The 19,009-nt window shown below is 37.8% G+C and overlaps 1 protein-coding gene across 3 annotated transcripts in view; it reads left to right on the forward strand.

Moving 5' to 3' along the window:
* The first annotated feature begins 13,671 nt into the window (after positions 1-13,671).
* The window catches only part of PDE1A (phosphodiesterase 1A), a 144,523-nt gene continuing 139,185 nt past the window's right edge, over positions 13,672-19,009 (forward strand). The window contains exons 1-2 of one of the 3 annotated variants that reach the window (XM_054515452.1): positions 13,672-14,118; positions 14,345-14,458. In XM_054515452.1, coding sequence (XP_054371427.1) covers positions 14,355-14,458 — 104 coding nt within the window. In that variant the 5' untranslated portion in view covers positions 13,672-14,118; positions 14,345-14,354. Of the gene's footprint in view, positions 14,459-19,009 lie in introns of all 3 variants that reach the window. The other 2 variants (XM_054515454.1, XM_036386807.2) reach the window with 2 other exon arrangements.

Consider the following 19,009-nt stretch of genomic DNA (forward strand, 5'->3'; position numbering starts at 1 on the left):
GTAAAATAATATCTGCATTAGTGTGATCAGAGTGATGAATGTTTTGGTTTTATGTCCTGCTGTTTGTTTTCTTTGTCATTGTCAGTTTATTTTTGCTTTTTTTCTTTTCAATTGGAGCTTCCCAGCATCTCTGTACATTTATTGCAGCATCCTTTGGGATGCCATTGGCTTACAGCAATTTTTGGATTATGTCTACTTTTATTTATGCTGAATTTGCAGCAAGAATTTTGAACATAAACCTTCCAGAGCTTTTATTCCCTTTCAGTTTTAGTGCATTACAAAAGATCTTTTTAAGCTGCTGTCTTCATCCAAGTGGCAGAAACCTTGTACACAAAATAAAACAAAAAGCTGCTTTGGAAAATACATAGAGGTTATGAGAAACTTGAGATAATACATACAATTTTTTAGCCAAAATATTCAATTTAATCCACCAGATACTTGCTATTAAAAACATGTAGAGAATAGGGAAAATCAGAAATTCTGTACTAAATGGATTCCACAGAACAAAATACATGTTTTTTATAAAAGGCCACATTTGTTTGAAACTTAGAGCAGTGCTGAGCATAATTTTATTGGTGTAGCCCTTGGTGCCTTGGCCTGGTGTTAGGTTATTTTATAGGGCATAGAGTGAAAGTTGGTCTTCATTTCTTCTGCATAATTTTGTGCCAGAAGTACAGCCCTTTTATCACATGCTGTAATCTAGTACTTTTTCCTGAGCTTGACATAGACTATGTGATATCAAGTATTTCACATCCATAAAGATTCAGGCTGAATAAAAGACTTTCACCTACAATGGGTGATACAAAAATGTGTTAGAAAAGGTTTTAAAAGGATGTACTTATGCTAACTTCCTGTCCTGATCTGTGTCTCACCAGATGCACAAAGAAGCAATAAATTACAAATAGGCTGAGGTTTTCCCCGCTGGGCTTTCTCCCTTTATGGGCTGGCACTGGTCCCCTGTGTGCTGCCCCTGCCTCTCCTCCTGTCAGCAAACGCTGCCCCACGAGCCTCCAGCTGCCCAGAAACCCTCAAAGGGTGCCATCATTTCAAATCCTCACAACTCCAAATCCACAACTTTTAAAGTAGATCAATTGCTTCATGTCTGACACGGCTGGGCTTTGATATCTGAAAAAGTAATTTGGGAGAGACTTTCTGGTGTTCATTTGCATTGAGTGAAGACTATAGCCTGCTTTATAAAATAGTTCTGACCAAGCAGATCAGGCTTGTTTGAAGCTCAGTCTCAGTTATCATCTTCCTAAATTTCACAATTTCCTCAGGAAATCTAAAACTGTGTGTGTTTTATCTTTTTATTCTCCTTCTTTTGAGAAATGTCCTCCTCCCTGTGGGAACTCAGCACATCATTCCTGATGTCCAGAGATGCCAGGAGAACCCTTGGGGGTCTCGGAAATCCTGGAATGTTGCCAAGAGTGTTTGGTGGCTTGATTTTGATCCATCCACAGAAGTGACAGCAGTTTGAGGACATGAGAATCACTTTAGAGTGAAAGGTGTAAAAGGGACACATTTATAGGGTGAAATATAAAATTCAAGGTTTTTGGTACAGGGGGGTTATGGAGACAAGATGGAGGGATCAGGGCGTGTCTCATCCTTCTTCTTTCTTCTTCTTGTCTTCCATCTCCTGTGGTGATGTTGGCACTTGGGGATTGGTTTATGGTGAAGGTGCACTTGCCAACATGGGTGAAAAGTACTGGAAAATAAAGGTAAATATCATGTACGTAGATTTTAGTATAAAAAGACATGACCGCCCCGTGGGTGGTCACGAGTGCCCTTGGCTGCCTTGCAGATCAGACCTCTATTGAGCAGACAGAAATTTTTTAGATAAGAAACAATAAACAATCTAAAGATCGAAAAGCTGAAGAGTCCAGGCTCATCCTTTGAAACGCGTGCCACCCAAGAACCACGCTACCCGTGTCGGGGCAGAGACAGACAGCCGAACCCGGCACCTCCCTTCCCCCAGAAAAATCCAACCAAATACAGCACCTCAACCAAATGCAACCAACTAACCCACAGAAAACCAGGAAAATAAACCCCCATTCACACTTATAAGGGCTTTTGGTAAGGTAATATGGAATAAAAAAATGCATCAAGATTGAAGATCCAGATTTAGGAATTTGGTGTCATGTAGGAAGAATTGCTTTTATCTGGTAGTAATTGTATGGGGCAATGTTGAGAGATTATGTTGATTCTGTTAAGGCAAGAAAAAGGCGTTTGCCTTGTGTGTACTCAGTGTAACTGTGTTCAATGACTGTTAATGCAGGGCATATTCATAGTCCACAAAGGGATTGAATGTATCTACTTTTGTATCTTTCAAATGTTTCCTTCTAAAATACCATATTGTAGTATACGGTCAGCTATGGCGTTCTTACACATAGAAATTAAATTTGAAGGTATTTATTGATGGTAAAACTAAGGAAACACATGTAAGCAGGTTTTTCACTGATCAGCTTGGAGACCGTGGGTGTGTTGAAGAACCTGATGCTCTGAGTGAATTAGCAAAGTTTGGCGTTTTTTTTTGCATGACATCCAAGCTTCTAGCCTCTAAGGAGTAGAGAAGAATTTCCAAAAGTTCCTAGAAATGGATTTTATTTTTAAAGTTTTATTTTGGGGTGTACTTATTTGTTTAGCAATTATTCCTATGAAGGTTGAAGTTGAGGAACTGAGAAGGGAATGGAGAAGGAGAAGGATTTTATTATCATGTGCTTGGCACTTTTGTGGCATGTTTTTAAGTGCTATAATTTAAAAAAATAGAAAAGAATAGAGAATGTGTACATTTCATTACAAGTGAAAAGTATTTACCCTTTCAGATATTTACAAGTAGATATCATAGGAACTATACAAATGCATACTAATGAGGACTAATGAGCTGTTATCTAAGTTAGTATTTAATTGATTTGGCTAAATATTGGTCTGTAGGAAGAAATGCAATTTTTTTCATGCAAGTAATGGTTTTTACATATGCAAATGTATGTGATTGGACCTGTGTCAATCCCCAGCAAATTCCAGTGTGGTCTTTTGTGAGATTATAGAAGCCTCTGCCAAGTGTATTTCAGATAATTTTTCTGAGTGAATTTGGAACTTAAGATTACCCAAGAAAGCTTCAACTCATGCAATTTCCTGCCAATTTAGTGAAGTCAGTAACAGGGATAATCTAAGTCCACTTTGATATCTATCATAAAAAGTAGTAGAATATTTTATATAATAATACTTACTTTGGAGGCAGATTTTTTGGGTAAAAAGTTACTATATTGATGTGATCAAAGTGATGAATCTTCCTTTTACAGTTGTCACAAATTTAAAACATCACTAAATGTCATGGCAGTAGGCCTTGGCAGAGAATTTCCTCAGCTTGGATTTTTATTTCTCTCCCTTGCTTATGTCATACATCTCTCTTTAGTAGTAAGTACACTGTCACCTCAGCAATATATCAGAATTAATAAAATTTTGACCCAGAGGAGGTGTCTATCTAAAAAAAAAAAAAGAAAAAAAGAAAAAAAGGCCATCTAAAGAACTTTGAACTCTGCTGATACTACTTGGAAGGGCACAAGCCGTGCTCATAGTAAGCAACATCCAATAGAATGCTGTCCCAAGCCAATTTAAGATATATTTTGTCTATCCTTAAAGCTGTTTACAGAAACCATATTTGGTTAAGTTACTTTTTATTGTCGTCAGTAGATAAGTTCAGTCAGATGGGTCAGAATCTGCAGAAGGCATTACTTTTACTAAAGCTTCATCGAAATTAAATTTGGAGTTTGAATCAATGCCCAGGAATGATGTCAGCTATAGCAGATTAAATTTGCTAACGTCTCTTCATTTTAATTGTGTTTTTAAAACAAAGCAGATAATTCTTCCAGGCTTTTGCCTTTTAATGTTTTCACCCTTTGTTTGGGCTGAATATTTTGGGTTATTGAATATTAAATTTTAAATCTATTTTGCAGTGCCTCTGCATACAAAAACATCGATTTAGTAGACACGTTTCAACAATAATTTGTAAGTAGTAAAATATTCAATATTTTATCATTCTTTTGCATACTGTCTTAGTTGTTGTTTTATATTATGGAGGAATGAGTAAAGGGAAAGGCAGAGAAATAATTACTGATGTGCAGTATTGTCTGTTTCTTATCCTGAAAAATCAAATACACAAAATAGTTCTTTAAATCCTATAATATTAAAACCAGTATATAACCTGTAGGAAAATAGTTAAATAATTCAATTTTCTGTCTCTGATAGTATTGTGTATTATTTTTTATTATTGTAATAAGATAATTTTGCTTTTGTTCTATGTGGTGATATGCTTATGGTCTGACTACAGCCTGAGAATTGCTAGCCTTTTTATTTGTATCCTAGGTCACAATTATAATGGTTTTATAAAATAATGGAATTATTTTTATACTTAATCTGCTAAAAATCTTAATAACATAATTAAATCAATTGCATCCTGCAGCAATGAATTCTGCAGGTAAATTGTATAGTCTATATCCTGCTGTTGGAAACAATGTGAAGTGTTCAAATTTCAAGTAATTGGAAATGAAAAGTCCTAATTTACTGGAGTAAGCTTTCTCCACAGTGGCAATACTTTGCTGTATGTTAGAATCCTAGAGCCCCAGTTTTAACTGCAAGGGAGCTCTGGAGGTCTTGTAGTCAGACATGATAAAGGTACTTGGGGATGTGTCCAGCTGAGCCTTGAACACTCATAGAATGGCAGTTCCACAGCCCCAGTACTTAATTGCTCATAATGAAAGTTCTTTTCAAAATATTGGATTTTCCAGTGGTGAATTCTTCCCCTAGATGCTGGGATTTCTCATGCTTCTACTTGCCTATTACCTCTTGTCTTATAAATGTGCACCTTTGAGGATTATCTGCCTCCATGTCATCTCTCTCCTCTGATGAGCAGTAAGGAGTCCCCTGAGCCTCTCCTACTGTGGGCTCTCCAGTTCCCTCAGTATTTCATAGATAGCAGAGAGCAGCTTCACAAGGACACTGTCTGGCTCCTTCAGCACATTTGGATGACTCCAATCTCATGGATTTGCTTATATCCAAATTATTAAGGGATTCCTTCCCTTCATCTCTCTCCAGCAAGTACTGCTTCAATCCCACAGTTTGTGCTGGGAGGCTTAGGGGCTTGGAAACCCTCAGGACAAGCCATTACATGGAAGAGTAAAGTGCTCTTTTCTATTATTTTTAAATGCCTTCCACAGAAATTACTTGGGAATCTTTACCATCCCTTCTTTTCCATTTTTCCAGATCATATCTTCACCTCTGTGTGCACTTTTCTTGCACTAGTGCTAGTAACCATCCCAATACTATGAGAATTTCTTGGCTGAGACCAGTCAGTAAGGCAAGGAGAATAGGTTGCCATTCTTGCAGAAACCCTGGTTGTCTAGGTGCACCTATGGAGCTTCAGTCTCTTTTTTTCTGTGGGATGTTAAAAACTGAGGATTCACTGGTGTATAATGCTGAAATAAGGAAGTACAAAGACAGCCTTTATCTTACTGTTGCATCCTTCTCTCTCCGGACTTCCCATTATGAAAAGGTCTTTATGTGATCTGAACTATTACTTTGTAAAAAAATTAGACATAATGGTTCTTTCTGGTGTGAAAAATATCAAGCAGTATGTTGCTGATGCCAGAAAAAAGTTTGTTAGGCTTCCTAATGCAATTAATCTTTGATCTCAGAAATGGTACATGAATACTGTTCACTCTGTTAGAAAAGCAGAAACAATGTTGGTCTGACATCTAAAGACAAGTATAAGATGAAATCTTTGTCTTGTTCTGTTCTTATACTTGCACTGCTACTTTTTTGTCTTATATACTTGTCATAGCACTTAGATAACCTACATTTCTTCTTCTTTATCTATTTTTCTTCTGTTTGCCTCATGGTTTAATATAACTTCCCACACCAACAAGCTGGTTATGAAATTCAGAACATCAGGTACAAAGTTCTCAGTTAACTTCTAGCTGCTTTTTTATACAAGGTGAGTATATATTAGAACTGTCTTAGAAATTATGTTATCCCTTACTGCTCAGTTTCTCTGGTTTTCTTTATCAAGACTTCCAAGACACAGGGAAAGTGATATTAAAAAAATGTTCCTGTGTACATAAAAATTGTGTAAACCTCTGCTAATTTTAGCAACCCTCTTGAGCAATCAGCCTCTCTAGCCCCAGAAGCTCTTTTTTCTTCAGAGCTCATTAGTCATATAACTTGGTCAAGTTTTAACAGGTTTGGAAAGATGCCATAGCATAGCAAAGTTCAGGGTGAGGAAATTTTACTCTGAGCACAGCATTTACATGGCACTTGAGCAAGATTTTAGCACTGGACATCTGCAGAGGGGATGTTTCTTTCCCTGCTCTGTTTTGTTCTTGGCTGCAGCTTACATTTTGAGCCCAGAAGTGGTCTCACTTTCCCTGAGAGTGAGTTGGCGCTGTAACTTTTTACTTCTGACTGTGTGCTCTTCTGTGAGTGGGTTTGTGGAGAACTCCTTTAGTGGCCAATTGAATGGGAGAAGGAATGACACTTTACCCAAGTGGGAGGTGCTGGAAAGCATTGCTGCTCAGGGTCCTGTGTCACCAAGCAGAGCCATGTCAGACACCTGCTTTTGAAATGTCATGAGGACTCATAAACTGCTTGCAGCTTCCCAGGGACAGTCTCACTCCTGAACTGTGTAATTTTAAAATACCCATACTGTTGACAGAAAAGGATCACTTGGTAATTTGAGAGCTTTAGGCTTCCTCCTAAAAATCCCCATAGCCAATAATTTTTTCATGAAACTGCATTGTTTAGCTTCAGTTACATTCACTAGTATACTTCTATCTTCACAGAATGCAGTTCAAACTTTTTGAATATATCTAACGTTTTTGCAAAATTATTTTCTCTATGTAATGCAATCTTTCACTGAAAATTTTGTTGTATAACTATAGGAAAGCATAATTTCTAAAATTCTATGAATAATGCAGCAATGATTCAGACAGATTTTAAACTCTGTAATGGCTGATCAGTGTTTAGGAATAGACCTATTTTCTAGTACTGCAATGATAAGCAGATTTCAGTTTAAGATAGGCCACAGGGACCAATCAATGTTTTCCAAATTAGAGGATCAATATGTAAAACCTAATTTAGGTACTGGGAAGGTTTTTGGTATGCAAAATGAAAAAAAAATTGTGCTACCAGTTTTCCCCATCAGTTTAATACTCCACTCAACGTTTAAGGTGCTTAAAAGCCAAAACATGGAGAACATCTTGCTGAAATTAAGGTTAAAATTCAAAATATGTTAAGAAAGGGCCTTTTCAGCTGCCCTTAGACTTCAGATTCTGTAGCAATTCCCTGAAGTGTGGAGATTTGAACAGACTAATTCTGAATCTGGTATAATTGAGCATATTCCAACATGTACAGAACTGCACCAAAAGTCCAGGCAGTACTTGGGGTTATGATGCAGCTTTGTCTCAAAGAGGGTGAGACTCTGCCATTCTGTCCTGAAAGCTCAGATCTGCAATTAAGGTTTTGAAGGAATCCTGTGTGGGGTGGGATGATTTGATTCCACCTCTTTGGGATAGCTAGTAGTGGAAAGTTTCTGTACAGTAAAAATAGCCATAGTCAGGGTAGCTTCCCAAGTTGATCTCTTTAGTTTGAGATGAAAATACTTTTTTTCTCTGCTGGCATCTGCTGTTATAATATTTTATAAATATCAAGAAACATTTTCTTGTTGCTATGGTCCTTGTGTCAGTAGTGTTTAGCAAAAGGAAATTATTTTATTGTTTTCTTTGTGGAGTGGTTCAAAATGATTGCTAGAAAAACCTCTTTTAGACAATGATTAGCTGGAATGACTCCATGCTGTTCTATATCTACACATCTTTCCAGCATGAATTAGTTATTTTCTTTATAGCTGGTGTAGTTCAGTGGGATAAACTGGCAAATGCATTGTCATATCTAGATTTACCATTTCCTATTGTTTGGTATGCCATATTCTTTCTTTTCTAGTTACATGCAAGTACCTGGCAGTTGGAGTTTTTCTCAGTTAACCACAACTTTTGTCTTCAAATGACTTTTTTACCTTACCACTTACTCTTCTGTACATGATTATCAAAAGTATAACACCTCCTAGAGGATGGATTGAATACATCCAAATTGTGATGAAATAGGCAATGGGCTCTGATAAAAGGAGCCTAATTAGTCTGAAACTAAAAGTCTGTATTTATTCTATTCTTTGTTCTTCACTTTGGGGGTAGTCTTGCCTTTCTGACATTGTTAGGTATCAATCTCATGTTATTATGAAGTACATCATCACCCTTGTGATTGTGGCAATTTCAGTCCCTCTTCGATGCTGATGGCAGTTCTAGATCAGTCTCCTCTCTTTGCAAAAATTAGCACATTAGTTTTGTAGCTAAGTTGTTTCCTAAGGAGTTCTTAAAAGCTTCTGTTTGTTTCATGAATGTTACTGCTCCATTTCAATTCATGCTTTTCAATACCAGCTAATTCATTCCAAATAAAGAAGTTAAAAGTCACTAAGCCTTAAAATCTGTAATCTCTTTCTTCAGTTGTGCTGATTGCCCTCTGATACTGTATGAGCTATGTGCAATTGCTGTTTTCAGAAAATGTATTCCAATTGTCATGGCTCTCTATAGTAATCTTTTCTTTCCTGAAGTACTGCAATTAAATACTAAGAAGTTATTAAAGAATCACTTTCAAAGGGAAGTAAGACTGAAGAAAATCTCAAAACTGGTTTGTACCGACCGTTCTTTGCTCATTCTACATCTGTTTTTTCCCCCCTGTGTGTGAAATAATTATCTTTTAGCTCAAATTACCAGTGAATTACTGCTGACCAGTTTAAACATACCTGGAGAAAGATGTAGATGCCAACTGAGCATCTGTCTTACAAAGCAGGTCAAGATGTTTAATCACCCTGCCTTGAACCACTTTTGTTTCATTTCATTCACTGATATGCAGTACACTTTCTACTGAACATTTGGCTTCTTCCTGATTGACGGCTGTCTGTTTTGAAACTTTGGTTCTAAAGCCTCTTTCCAGGTCCAACTGCTCAAGACACACTCTGTTTACCTCATTCTGTTTTTTCTGCTTAGGGTGCACTAGCAAGTTTACATCTGCAGGTTTTTTTCAGATTATCCATAACACATTTCTCATGTATTATGTATCTTGGCAATTACTCGTTTTTTGCTCTCTCTCCATCTTCTTGAATTTGTCAGATTGCTTGGTTCACTGAATTAAGTGAATGATTCTATGATTCTAAATTGCATGTAAAGTCATATTCAAAGTAAACTTAAAGATAGATGTGCTTAACAAGGGTGCCTGAACATCTAAATTTTGTGGACTGCAGTGAGGTCCAGCATGGGTGCAGATTTCAAGCATCTCCCTTCACAAATCCAACTTTACCTGGCACTGAATTGGTCTGTGAACACCCACAGAGTTGTAACAGGCTTTTGGTGCTGGTTGCCTCTAGTAAGGGGCAGTATTGAACAATCAAATGTGATAAGGTCTTAACCTGTTATAGGTAGACTTGCAGATATATATCTATTTGTGCCCTGAGCACAAACAAATAAAAGGTTCTTTTTCTCCTTGCTAAACTTAAAGTTGATACTTGAAGGGCACATAAATGAATATACACATTTTAGTAATTATATAAACAAGCCTGAAATATAGTAAATCAGATATTGCAAAAGATACTAAAGTAAAAATAAAGGGGAAAATGTTTCCTGTTTGGTCTCCTTATATAGGTCATCTAAGTAAGCACTGTTAATGTATCAAACCCAGCTCTTTTGCCTACTTAATTGAGTCAGTGCCAATACACTGTGTAGACCATATGCATAACTTTATAAAGTTGCTATTCCTCAATTATGTAACTGTACTAATTTTGTTAATATATTCTGTGGAGAATCCAATAGTCCAAGATTACTGCAACATCAATATTTTTCCATTGGCAGATTGCTGGAGACCTATGTATTTAAATAAAGTCAGTGGACTTTAATAAGACCAAATATTTCTTCTTCCTCTGCTGTGCTTCCTATTGAATAATAAATCAGCTATTTGGGCATTGCAAGAAAGTGGGAAACCCTACTTGTGCAAAGAGGATTGTGTACTACAAATGAAAATATAATAGACAATAGGGAGGGCAAAAGAAGAACACTAACTAGCAAACCATTCCTTTTCTGCAAGGGTGGAATTTGAGTGATGAGATGTCTCTGCTATCTTAGGTTCTGTTCACAAAGTACCCTGTAGCACTCGAGTCCACTGGCAGGCAGTTCTTCAGTGGTTTAACTGTTATTTACAGTGCTGTTGAACCCTGTCTTACCCAGCAAATAAATGCAATGTTTTACCTGCTTAAAATTAAACGTGTATTAGTGCTTGGCAGAGCAGGGCCAGGGCAAATATAATACCGGCTGTCACTAATTACAATAAACCTGTCTTATCTTTTTGAGGATCTGTTTTGTTTTGTTTTTTCCCCTTATGTTTTCAGATTTCTTAATTGGTCCACGGCTCTCCTGCAGTTCCACCGCAGGGAGGTTTGTGTTGTCACGTTTGGAAGCATGGGTATTAGTTTGACAAGTCACCCTACAAGTCTCTTGATACTTTCTTATTTTCCATGTGTCATGAATTAGATGTTTTGAAGATTAATTTCAAACAAAACAGCAAACAGTGTATTTAATTTCCCTTCAGGAGCAGAGAATGTCTTTAAAATAAAGCTCTTATTCTCCTCATCAAAACCTGCATGATCCCTTTCCTCTTCTTATAGCTAATTAACTGGTGGAGCTGCAGGATTTTCCCAGTTTCAAGGTAAGTTTTTTTCATTGCAACTGTTTGATTTTAGCATAACTGTAAAGGTCTATCAGTAGTCAATATTGAAAAGACAATCTGATTTCTTTACTGGTGCATATATTTTAAAATTATTTATTTGCATTGATATTACTACTGGAGTGAATTACATCTAGATGAAAAAAAAATCTTAGTATAAATTTTCATTAAGTGTAGCTTCTTATCTGAGGAGTATGTGTCACTGGGAGAGTTTTCTTATCACCATAATGAAGGGTGAAGAAGTTAATTATTCCTGTTTTAATGTATCTCCATATTAGCTAATAAAAGTGTGTGTTGACTTTAGTATGGAAATTATAAGCTGAAATCTAAAAATAACAGAAAAAACTGTGGACAAAGTGCAAAAAGATTTTTTTTTTTAGGAGGAAGAGGAAGATAGACTGTAACACCACCTTGCTGGGACTGTAGCACAAATGATGAGTTTAGGTAGGGTGAGAACTGGAAGTGGAAAGAAGAAAACTGAAGGATAATTTTTCATTTCAGATACTAGCCCTCTTGACTGGCCTTGCTTTCCAAGGTAGCTGCTCACAGTTTAGTGTTCTGTATCTTTTGACCTGCTTGTGATGCAGGACAGAGGTCAGTGTGTCTGGGCAGGCAGGGCTGGCTGTAGCTGCAGGAGCTGGGGAGGCACTGCCTTGGCCCTCTCATTCTCAGCCTCATGTGCCCTGCACTGAGCCAGAGGAAGGATGTAGGCTCAGGTACTTCGTTCTCTGAGCCTTATTCACAGAAGCTAAAGGGAGGAAAGGTCTCTCCTTTCCCAGTGTTTCCACGAGGGCTTTTTGCTCATGTTTTCCAGACAACTTAAAAGTCGCTCTTTTGTTTTAGATGGTTTGTTTCTGTCTCCCTAGGGAACTACAGGACATGTTCTGGTGAATTTCTTGGATTTCAAATGCCTTATCTGTTTTTTTTTGTTTCCTGCTCTTTAACTTTCAGAGATACAGTTTCATCCTTTAGTGTCTTCTCTGGTGGTTTGCTCTATCAATTCTCAGGACAAACCTTTGGAGCAAAGGCTGCTGTGTTTGTCTTTTGCTTAAGCCATGCTGGGTGCTTCTGCTCTTGGAATTTCTATTGTAGTAGTGGCAGGGTCCTTCAGGGAGCAGAGGTTTTACAATTTTCCTTTGTGGAGTTCTGGTGCCATTGGCAGGTGTATCTCCATTTACAGGGATACTGTTTGGGCAGTTTGCACCTTCCTTCCTGGAGGATATTGCCTTCTCATTATAGTGTTCTCCAGTAAATCAGAGCAATGTATCTTCAACTACTGAATTCCTTCTGAGGGAGAGAGAACAGCTTGCAAACGCCACTTTTTTTCATTGTAGAATTGGACAACAAGAGCTGGAAATACTTGTTGAAGCCCTTAAAATTCCACGCTGTCCCCGGAGGTTTATGTGGTTTCTATAAATACTTAATTTCTTTGCTTTTCTTCAGATATTTGGCAGTTAGAAGGCAGGGAAGAGCCCAGATTAGTGTGAGATGTTCTTATTAATTATTCCATGGAAGAATATTTATGCTCTTTCCTACAAACTTTGGTTGGACTCCATGCAAAACAGGAGTGGAAACTTTGAAGGTTTTAAGTTGTTCAAAGGTACTACTGCTGCATTTGACCAAATAAATGCCTTACAGTTGTTGAAAATACATATTTGTATTTCTTCATTTTTGTCTTAATGTTTGAAAATTGTAAGTGATTTTACTCATCCAGTGACTGCTTTTCAGAAATTATTAGTAAATTTTATGGGATTGAGTCTTAAATGTCTGAGTCTGGAAGAATTCAGTGAAAGTCTGGAATCTAATAGCAGTTTAAAATTGTGTATGTCTTAAATCTATGGAAGCAAATGAAATGTACTGTTTAATTATCCACCTGAAATCAGCATGCAAAAGATGCAACTCAAACTGGTTTATAGATCTCATAGGGTGTAATTTATCTCTATAACATGCATAAAGGTTGCCATAGAGGAAAAAAATTGATTAGGAAATTCTGAAATGTTCATATTATTTCAAAGCTGTGAGCCCCTTCTTTTATTTTCCTTTGAGAACCTGAGAACTTAGTAATAATATCCATTTCTGCCAGTTGCATCAGACAGGAATGCTCATTATCTCACTCTATTGCAGAATTTAACACAGGTAAAGCTGTTTAGTTAAAACCATACCGAAATATTCCTCCCTCACCCTTAGGCTCCTTCCAGTCACCATCTGAGGACTCTCATCCTTACTTTTCCAATGTGGACCCAAAGCTCCTTTTCCCAGCTACTGGCAGTGGCACCAGTAGCTAACAAAGCTGACACATTTACTCCCTCTTGGCACGCTCCTCTTGCCTGGCTTCTTACACCGCTCTTAGTCTGATTGAAACAAACGTGATCACTGAGACAAGTCTGTGGTATGTTTGATTATTTGGCTGCTGCTTCAGAAATGAAGATTTTTTACTCACCAACCAAGACAGGTGCTGTTTTCAGAGAGGAGAAGTGCTCTGCAAACTCAAGTCTGTGACTGAGCAAGCAGCAGGGAAATCCCCTCCTTTGCCCTCTCCCAGCCCTGACTTGGGCTGTACAGAGAGGTTCTCAGGTTTGCACTTGGAAGGCAGAGCAGGCAATCTGCTGCATGGCTCATGTACTGATTAGTCCTCAACCCTTTTGCTGTTTGTATGCACTTAATTGTTTTGTTGCTGGCAGACACACAGAGTTCAGCATCAGATTTTGACACACACATGCTGCTGTCCCGGAGGACTTGCAGAGTGGGCTGTCTTGCAGCTGCTGCATTTTCCACCAGTAAAATTGACAGTTACCTACTGAGTGGAGTTGCTAGGAGAAGGTGAACAGTCATCATTACAGCATATTCCTTCAATAACAACCTGTAGCGCTCGCTGATTTCTCTTCTGCAGGGATTTAGACGTGTCTTTGCTACTGACTTAGCATTTGTGCAGTCATATTTTTATTGACAGGCTGGTAGATATTTATTCAATAAGAAACAACTCAGGATCAGCTAAAGAGAGGAAAGCTCTGGCATTTGAACATACACTCTTTTTGTAGGGTGATGTGGCTGATACTGGCACCTACCATCTGCTTTCCTATTGCAGCCTGTTTCTCCAACCTGCAAAGCAGAAACCAGCCTTTCTTTCCTTCTGGATTGTTAAAGCCATTCACATTTATACTGCATGGCAATGAATTATAGTCCGTTTTAAGGACTCTTTTGTGCTTCTGTGTGTATTCTACAGCAGAAAAAGTGCATGAGAAAGGAGCTTGAGCAGTCAGTAGTATAAGTAGCTGGCTCTCCCGTATGGATTAGACTTGTGAGGTCAGAGGAGCTGTGTGTACTTGCTCTGTGCTTGGGGGGGAAGAGTGGATTTGTCTGTCAAAGTGAATAGCGATTCAGGCAGGATCGTCCCTCAGCTGTTGTAATTCTGATGTGTTTTGCTATGACAGCAGCTACTGTCTAACATGCGTGGATCTTCTGAAATTTGTAGTGGACTAAGGACTGCTTTTACTTGCTGCTGAGCCTGACTGTAACTGTATCGCTGTAGGACAATAACGATGGGGGCTCGAGCAACAGAAACAACTCGGGAACTGGAAAGCGCCTCTGTACAGTACCAAATAGGAGGACATGCAGAGAAAATGTGGCAACGACTCAAAGGAATGTGAGTAGCTTGTCTCCTTGGCTTTTGTTCTGTTCCTTGGGAAAGATAATTTTCTTCTGTTTGTTAAAATGTCTAATTAGCAAACGGGAGAGTTATCCTTAAGCTGTGAACAGTATTTGCTCCCACAATAGAGTTCATCGTTCTGCTTTACGATGGTACTTAGATTAATGTCTGACTCTCTATTAGGTTCAGTCATCTCATTTAAAAGATGTATAATAAGTGAGAGTTATTATCCAAATTGAAATGCAGGTAAGTCCTTCCAAGTTAGCACTTCCATATCTCCGATATGATTTTGTAAATGTTATCTTCAGAATCAGCATTTCTGGAGCTGTTTCATCATTTTTGTCAGTATGTATGGGTAAGTATATTATTGCAATTCTATAGGAAGAACTAATACTTTCTCTTTAAGAATGAAGGTAAATAAGTCAATATTAAAATGTGCTTAGCTATTAGGAAGCTGCTCTGTCTGGTTTTTGTCAATTATTTTGGTGTTCAATAATGCTAGAAACTATTTCAAGGAGTATTTGAGGGAATCACTGTGTACCTGCTGTGTCTAATTCACTGCTCTCAAATGCAATTTTCATTTCAGTGCAAATGATCGGTAAATAAACATCTGCAACCTGTCAGAGTAAACTCTATCAAACTAGTGCATTCTGAACCCCTCAAATGTCAACATCTCCTTTTCAGTATTCGCTAGGTTTTTGATCTGAAAGCTGATGTCAGGATGTTACAAATAAATGCATGTTACGCTTGTTGAAGCAAAGAAATGGCACTGTTATTTTTGCTGGGAAGACTTGTAATCCTGGGTTTCTGAAGGTATTCCACAGATGCTAAATAGTGCCTCAGCTGTTGGAGGTAAACAGGTTAAGTGTGGAGGATTAGATGTGTCAGCTATGGCACTGCCTGTTTCCCTTGTGCATTGGGTAGAGACTCAAAGTGGCTGTGGGGAAGGGGATTTCTACCATCTGCTTTCTTTAAGGAGAAATTGGTTTGCTTGATTGGAAAGTCACTTTTCAGGTGTGGCCAGGGATTTACCATAACTTCTCTGTGAGATGCGTTTGAATATTTGCTCCGAATCCTATCATCACTTTGTTTAACACATTTTGGGAAAAATGTCCCCATAAAATCTCCAAAGTGTACACAGCAGAGCAAATATTTTGATTATTTGATGATGACACACATTTTGCCCCTGAATTTCTGCTGCCAAAGACCTCCATCAATTTGTGTAGATTTCCATTTGTGTAGGGTCTTAGCTGCTGTTTTTGCTCTGTAAGTTCTCTGTTACTACTTCACTCTTGGGTTAAAGCGTTTCCTTTCAGCTGCCTCTGGAATGGTACCATTAAACAAACTAATGCAAATAACTAAACATTGGTGACACAGTACAAGACCTCCAGGAAAAAAGGTTTATGCTTTTTTAGGAGTAGTTAAGATGATATTTGGAATTTGTGGTGTATCAATATAAAATGGAACTTTCCTGTTTGGAAACGACGCACCTTTCACAGGCAACCTCATGAATGTTGTGACAAGATGATGCTAAAATAAATACGTGTGTTTAAAAACAGGTTATATTATTAGATATGTGCTCAGCTGACTGTTTTTCAGACTTACCAATGGTTCCATTTTAATTATTCACTAGTCAGTTGGAAATCACTGACTAGTCGATATTATGAACATTGTATGGGGAAATTTCAAAGAATTGAAATTTTCAGAGTAGATATCTGGGCTCACTTTATACTATAAGCATCAATCATTAAGGAAAAGGATTCATTTTTTTTTGTGGGCAGATATCAAAGTAGAAGCATGTTTGTATATGGTAGGGGAGAGGGACAGATAAGTGGAACTGCCAGATAATCTGACTTGGGAAGAATTCTTTTATAAACAGTCAGGAGAATTGTTTCATCTTAGAGATGGGAACTGTTAATGTAACTACATACGATGACAAATTATTGAGCTTTTAAAGTAGTGTGCAGTAGTATATTTACAATGAAGTCAGGACTTTGTGGTTTGAATCGTGAAGCTAAATCTGTTCTTGCTGATGGAGTCCATAGACCTACATAATGTTCATGTGATTTCAATGCAGTTTTACAGTATTTTTTTGCCAGTCAAGAGTGCTGATTATCTTCTTGCAAGCAGGTCATTATTTCTGAAAGAACATTGGATTTAACTTAGGTAACTATCTGAATAGTGTTCAAAAGCTTTACAATAGACCCTTATTTAAAATCAGCTTTAATTTCCTGTTAGCATTACATCTTTTTTCATAATAGACTTTTAATTAAAAATTTGGCAGCAGAAGTCCATTTAACCTTGTATGTCTTGGAGTATTTTTGTTGTTAGCTTGTTGGCTTTTTTTCATTCATTTTTATGAAATACAGGCTATTGTAGAAGATAGGTGAGTTGAATGCACTTAAAGCTAAATGAAAATCCTTATTTGAATGCCCAATAAGAAAAGCTGTCCACTGTGGAAGCTTGAATGAAAGGGCTTTTTATAGGTTTTCTATTCTATAGGCTTTCATAGTTCTTGCTAGCCTAAGTGTTGCAATAAAGACTGGGATGTTTGGAATAAAATTAAAATGATATATAACTTTTATTTGGTTTATGGTGCTTTACAGCCAAGTTCTTACTTTCATATGGCAAGAAAAAATCCCACTCTGTTTTCCTTACACTGGAATTGCAGCAGTGCTGCAACCAAGGACATTATCTGTCAGAGAAGATATTTGAATTTGAATTTCATAACTTGATCCTTAGCATTGGTGCTGATTTTATTGATGCCTGAATATATAAAACACAAGCTCAGTGAAACAAGATGTGTGAAAGAGTCATGTAAATTTGTCTTGACTGTAGTTTCTGGTTTTTGAATTGAGATATTTTCAGTAGGCAAACTGCAAGCTACTAATGTTTTGTAGTTCATGGAGAAAGAAAAAAAACAAATAACAAAGAGCAGCTAAATAACTCATATAATAGTGTGGCTTTTATAATTCTCTGCTATGCAGAAGAATAAAAACAAAAGCCATTCAAGCCACTGCAGGAAATCCAGCTGCCAGTTCTCACCTGCTGAAGAGAGGTAAAATCAGCAAGAACTGCTAACTCTTGTATCTGAGTATAAAACCTCAGTCTCCTTAAGTCAAGTTTACACTCATTGCTTAATATTAACTGCTGCTGATGACCCGTGGGGGTGTGGCAATTGCAAGGCGTTTTGAGCTACGGTTGTGGTGAGCCTGATACCCCCTCCTATCTACCTAAGTAAGGTGTCCAGGGCATCTACACTGGAGCGCTGGATACTTGCATGTATATATACCTAGCAAAAACTAACAGTAAGGTTAGGACTAAGTCTTTTGTCCTTGGGTACGTGTGGCAGCCATCTTGACATCCTCAGTGTCATGCTTTTTATAAGCTACAAGGACGTAAAATTTTGGTGTGGGGTTGGTTGATGGTGTATTATTACGGTTTATATTTTTGTTTGGATTCTGGAGAGGGGCCAGTTTTGGGGTTAATTTTATGTTTGTTTGGGGGTGGTTGCGGGGGGTGATGATGGTGGAGAGGGAGGGAGAGTGTTGTATATCTTCCACTTCAAAAAAACACCTTGTCACAGCCCAGCCAAGGGGCTCCTTTTCAGCCTGTTTAAATGCCACCAGTTACACCTTTTCTCCCCACCAACATTTATTCTCTATTGGATTGAATCTTTCTTTACAGTAAATAAACTGCCAGCTTAAATGTATTATGGTGTCAATAGATCCAGACGATTTGCTGCCTAGGACAGTTTGTCTTCTGCTGCTGATAGAGCATGCTAGGGAGAAAAGAAAAGCTGCTTTTTAAAAGCATTTTGATTTGGAATTCAGAGAACCAGGTTTAAAGCAGATGTCTTCATGCTTACTGGCCTTGCAGTGTTTGGTATTCTTCTTAATCTGCACATAGACTTGACATAACTCTGGATTGTTCCTCGGAGTGTGAAATCGTGCGCTGTCTTTTAAGGTCTGTTTTGTCTTTTTGCCACTTCACTCAATGCCAGTGCAAAACAGCCAGACATTCCCCCCCACCATCTTTTTTTATTTTGCAAGTAGACATCTTAGGCACCTTTGCAAGTAGGTTCTGCTATCGTCAAAACTGCTGGACATAGTATTAGGGGTGGGCTCCCTTTCTGAGCTTTGAATTCATTAGTGAGTAATAAACTTGATTTTCATAAATATCTGTATTTGCTAGAACTGTCTCTAATTGGCCAGAAAAATGTCTGAATGGGAAAAGTTAAAGTCCAAGGTTCCAGGAATTTGGGGACTGGAAATTGACATGTGGTTAGTATAGACTACTTTATGAAATTTTTACTGCTTTAAAATGAGAGTGTGTTATTGCCATCACTGGTTAAAACTAATTTGTGTCAACTTGTACGGCAAAAGTGATTTGGAAAACAGTCATAAGCTTCTTTCTTTACCTTGTTCCCTTTCTTTTCCTCAACATTCAACATTAAGAAACCCTGATTTCTGCAGGAAGGAAAGCCTAAACTGTTTTAGGTACTAAAAGGGACTGACATGTACACCCAGTTTGTTGATCCTGCAATGC

The sequence above is a fragment of the Molothrus ater genome, chromosome 7, assembly GCF_012460135.2.
Source record: "Molothrus ater isolate BHLD 08-10-18 breed brown headed cowbird chromosome 7, BPBGC_Mater_1.1, whole genome shotgun sequence".
NCBI lineage: Eukaryota > Metazoa > Chordata > Aves > Passeriformes > Icteridae > Molothrus > Molothrus ater.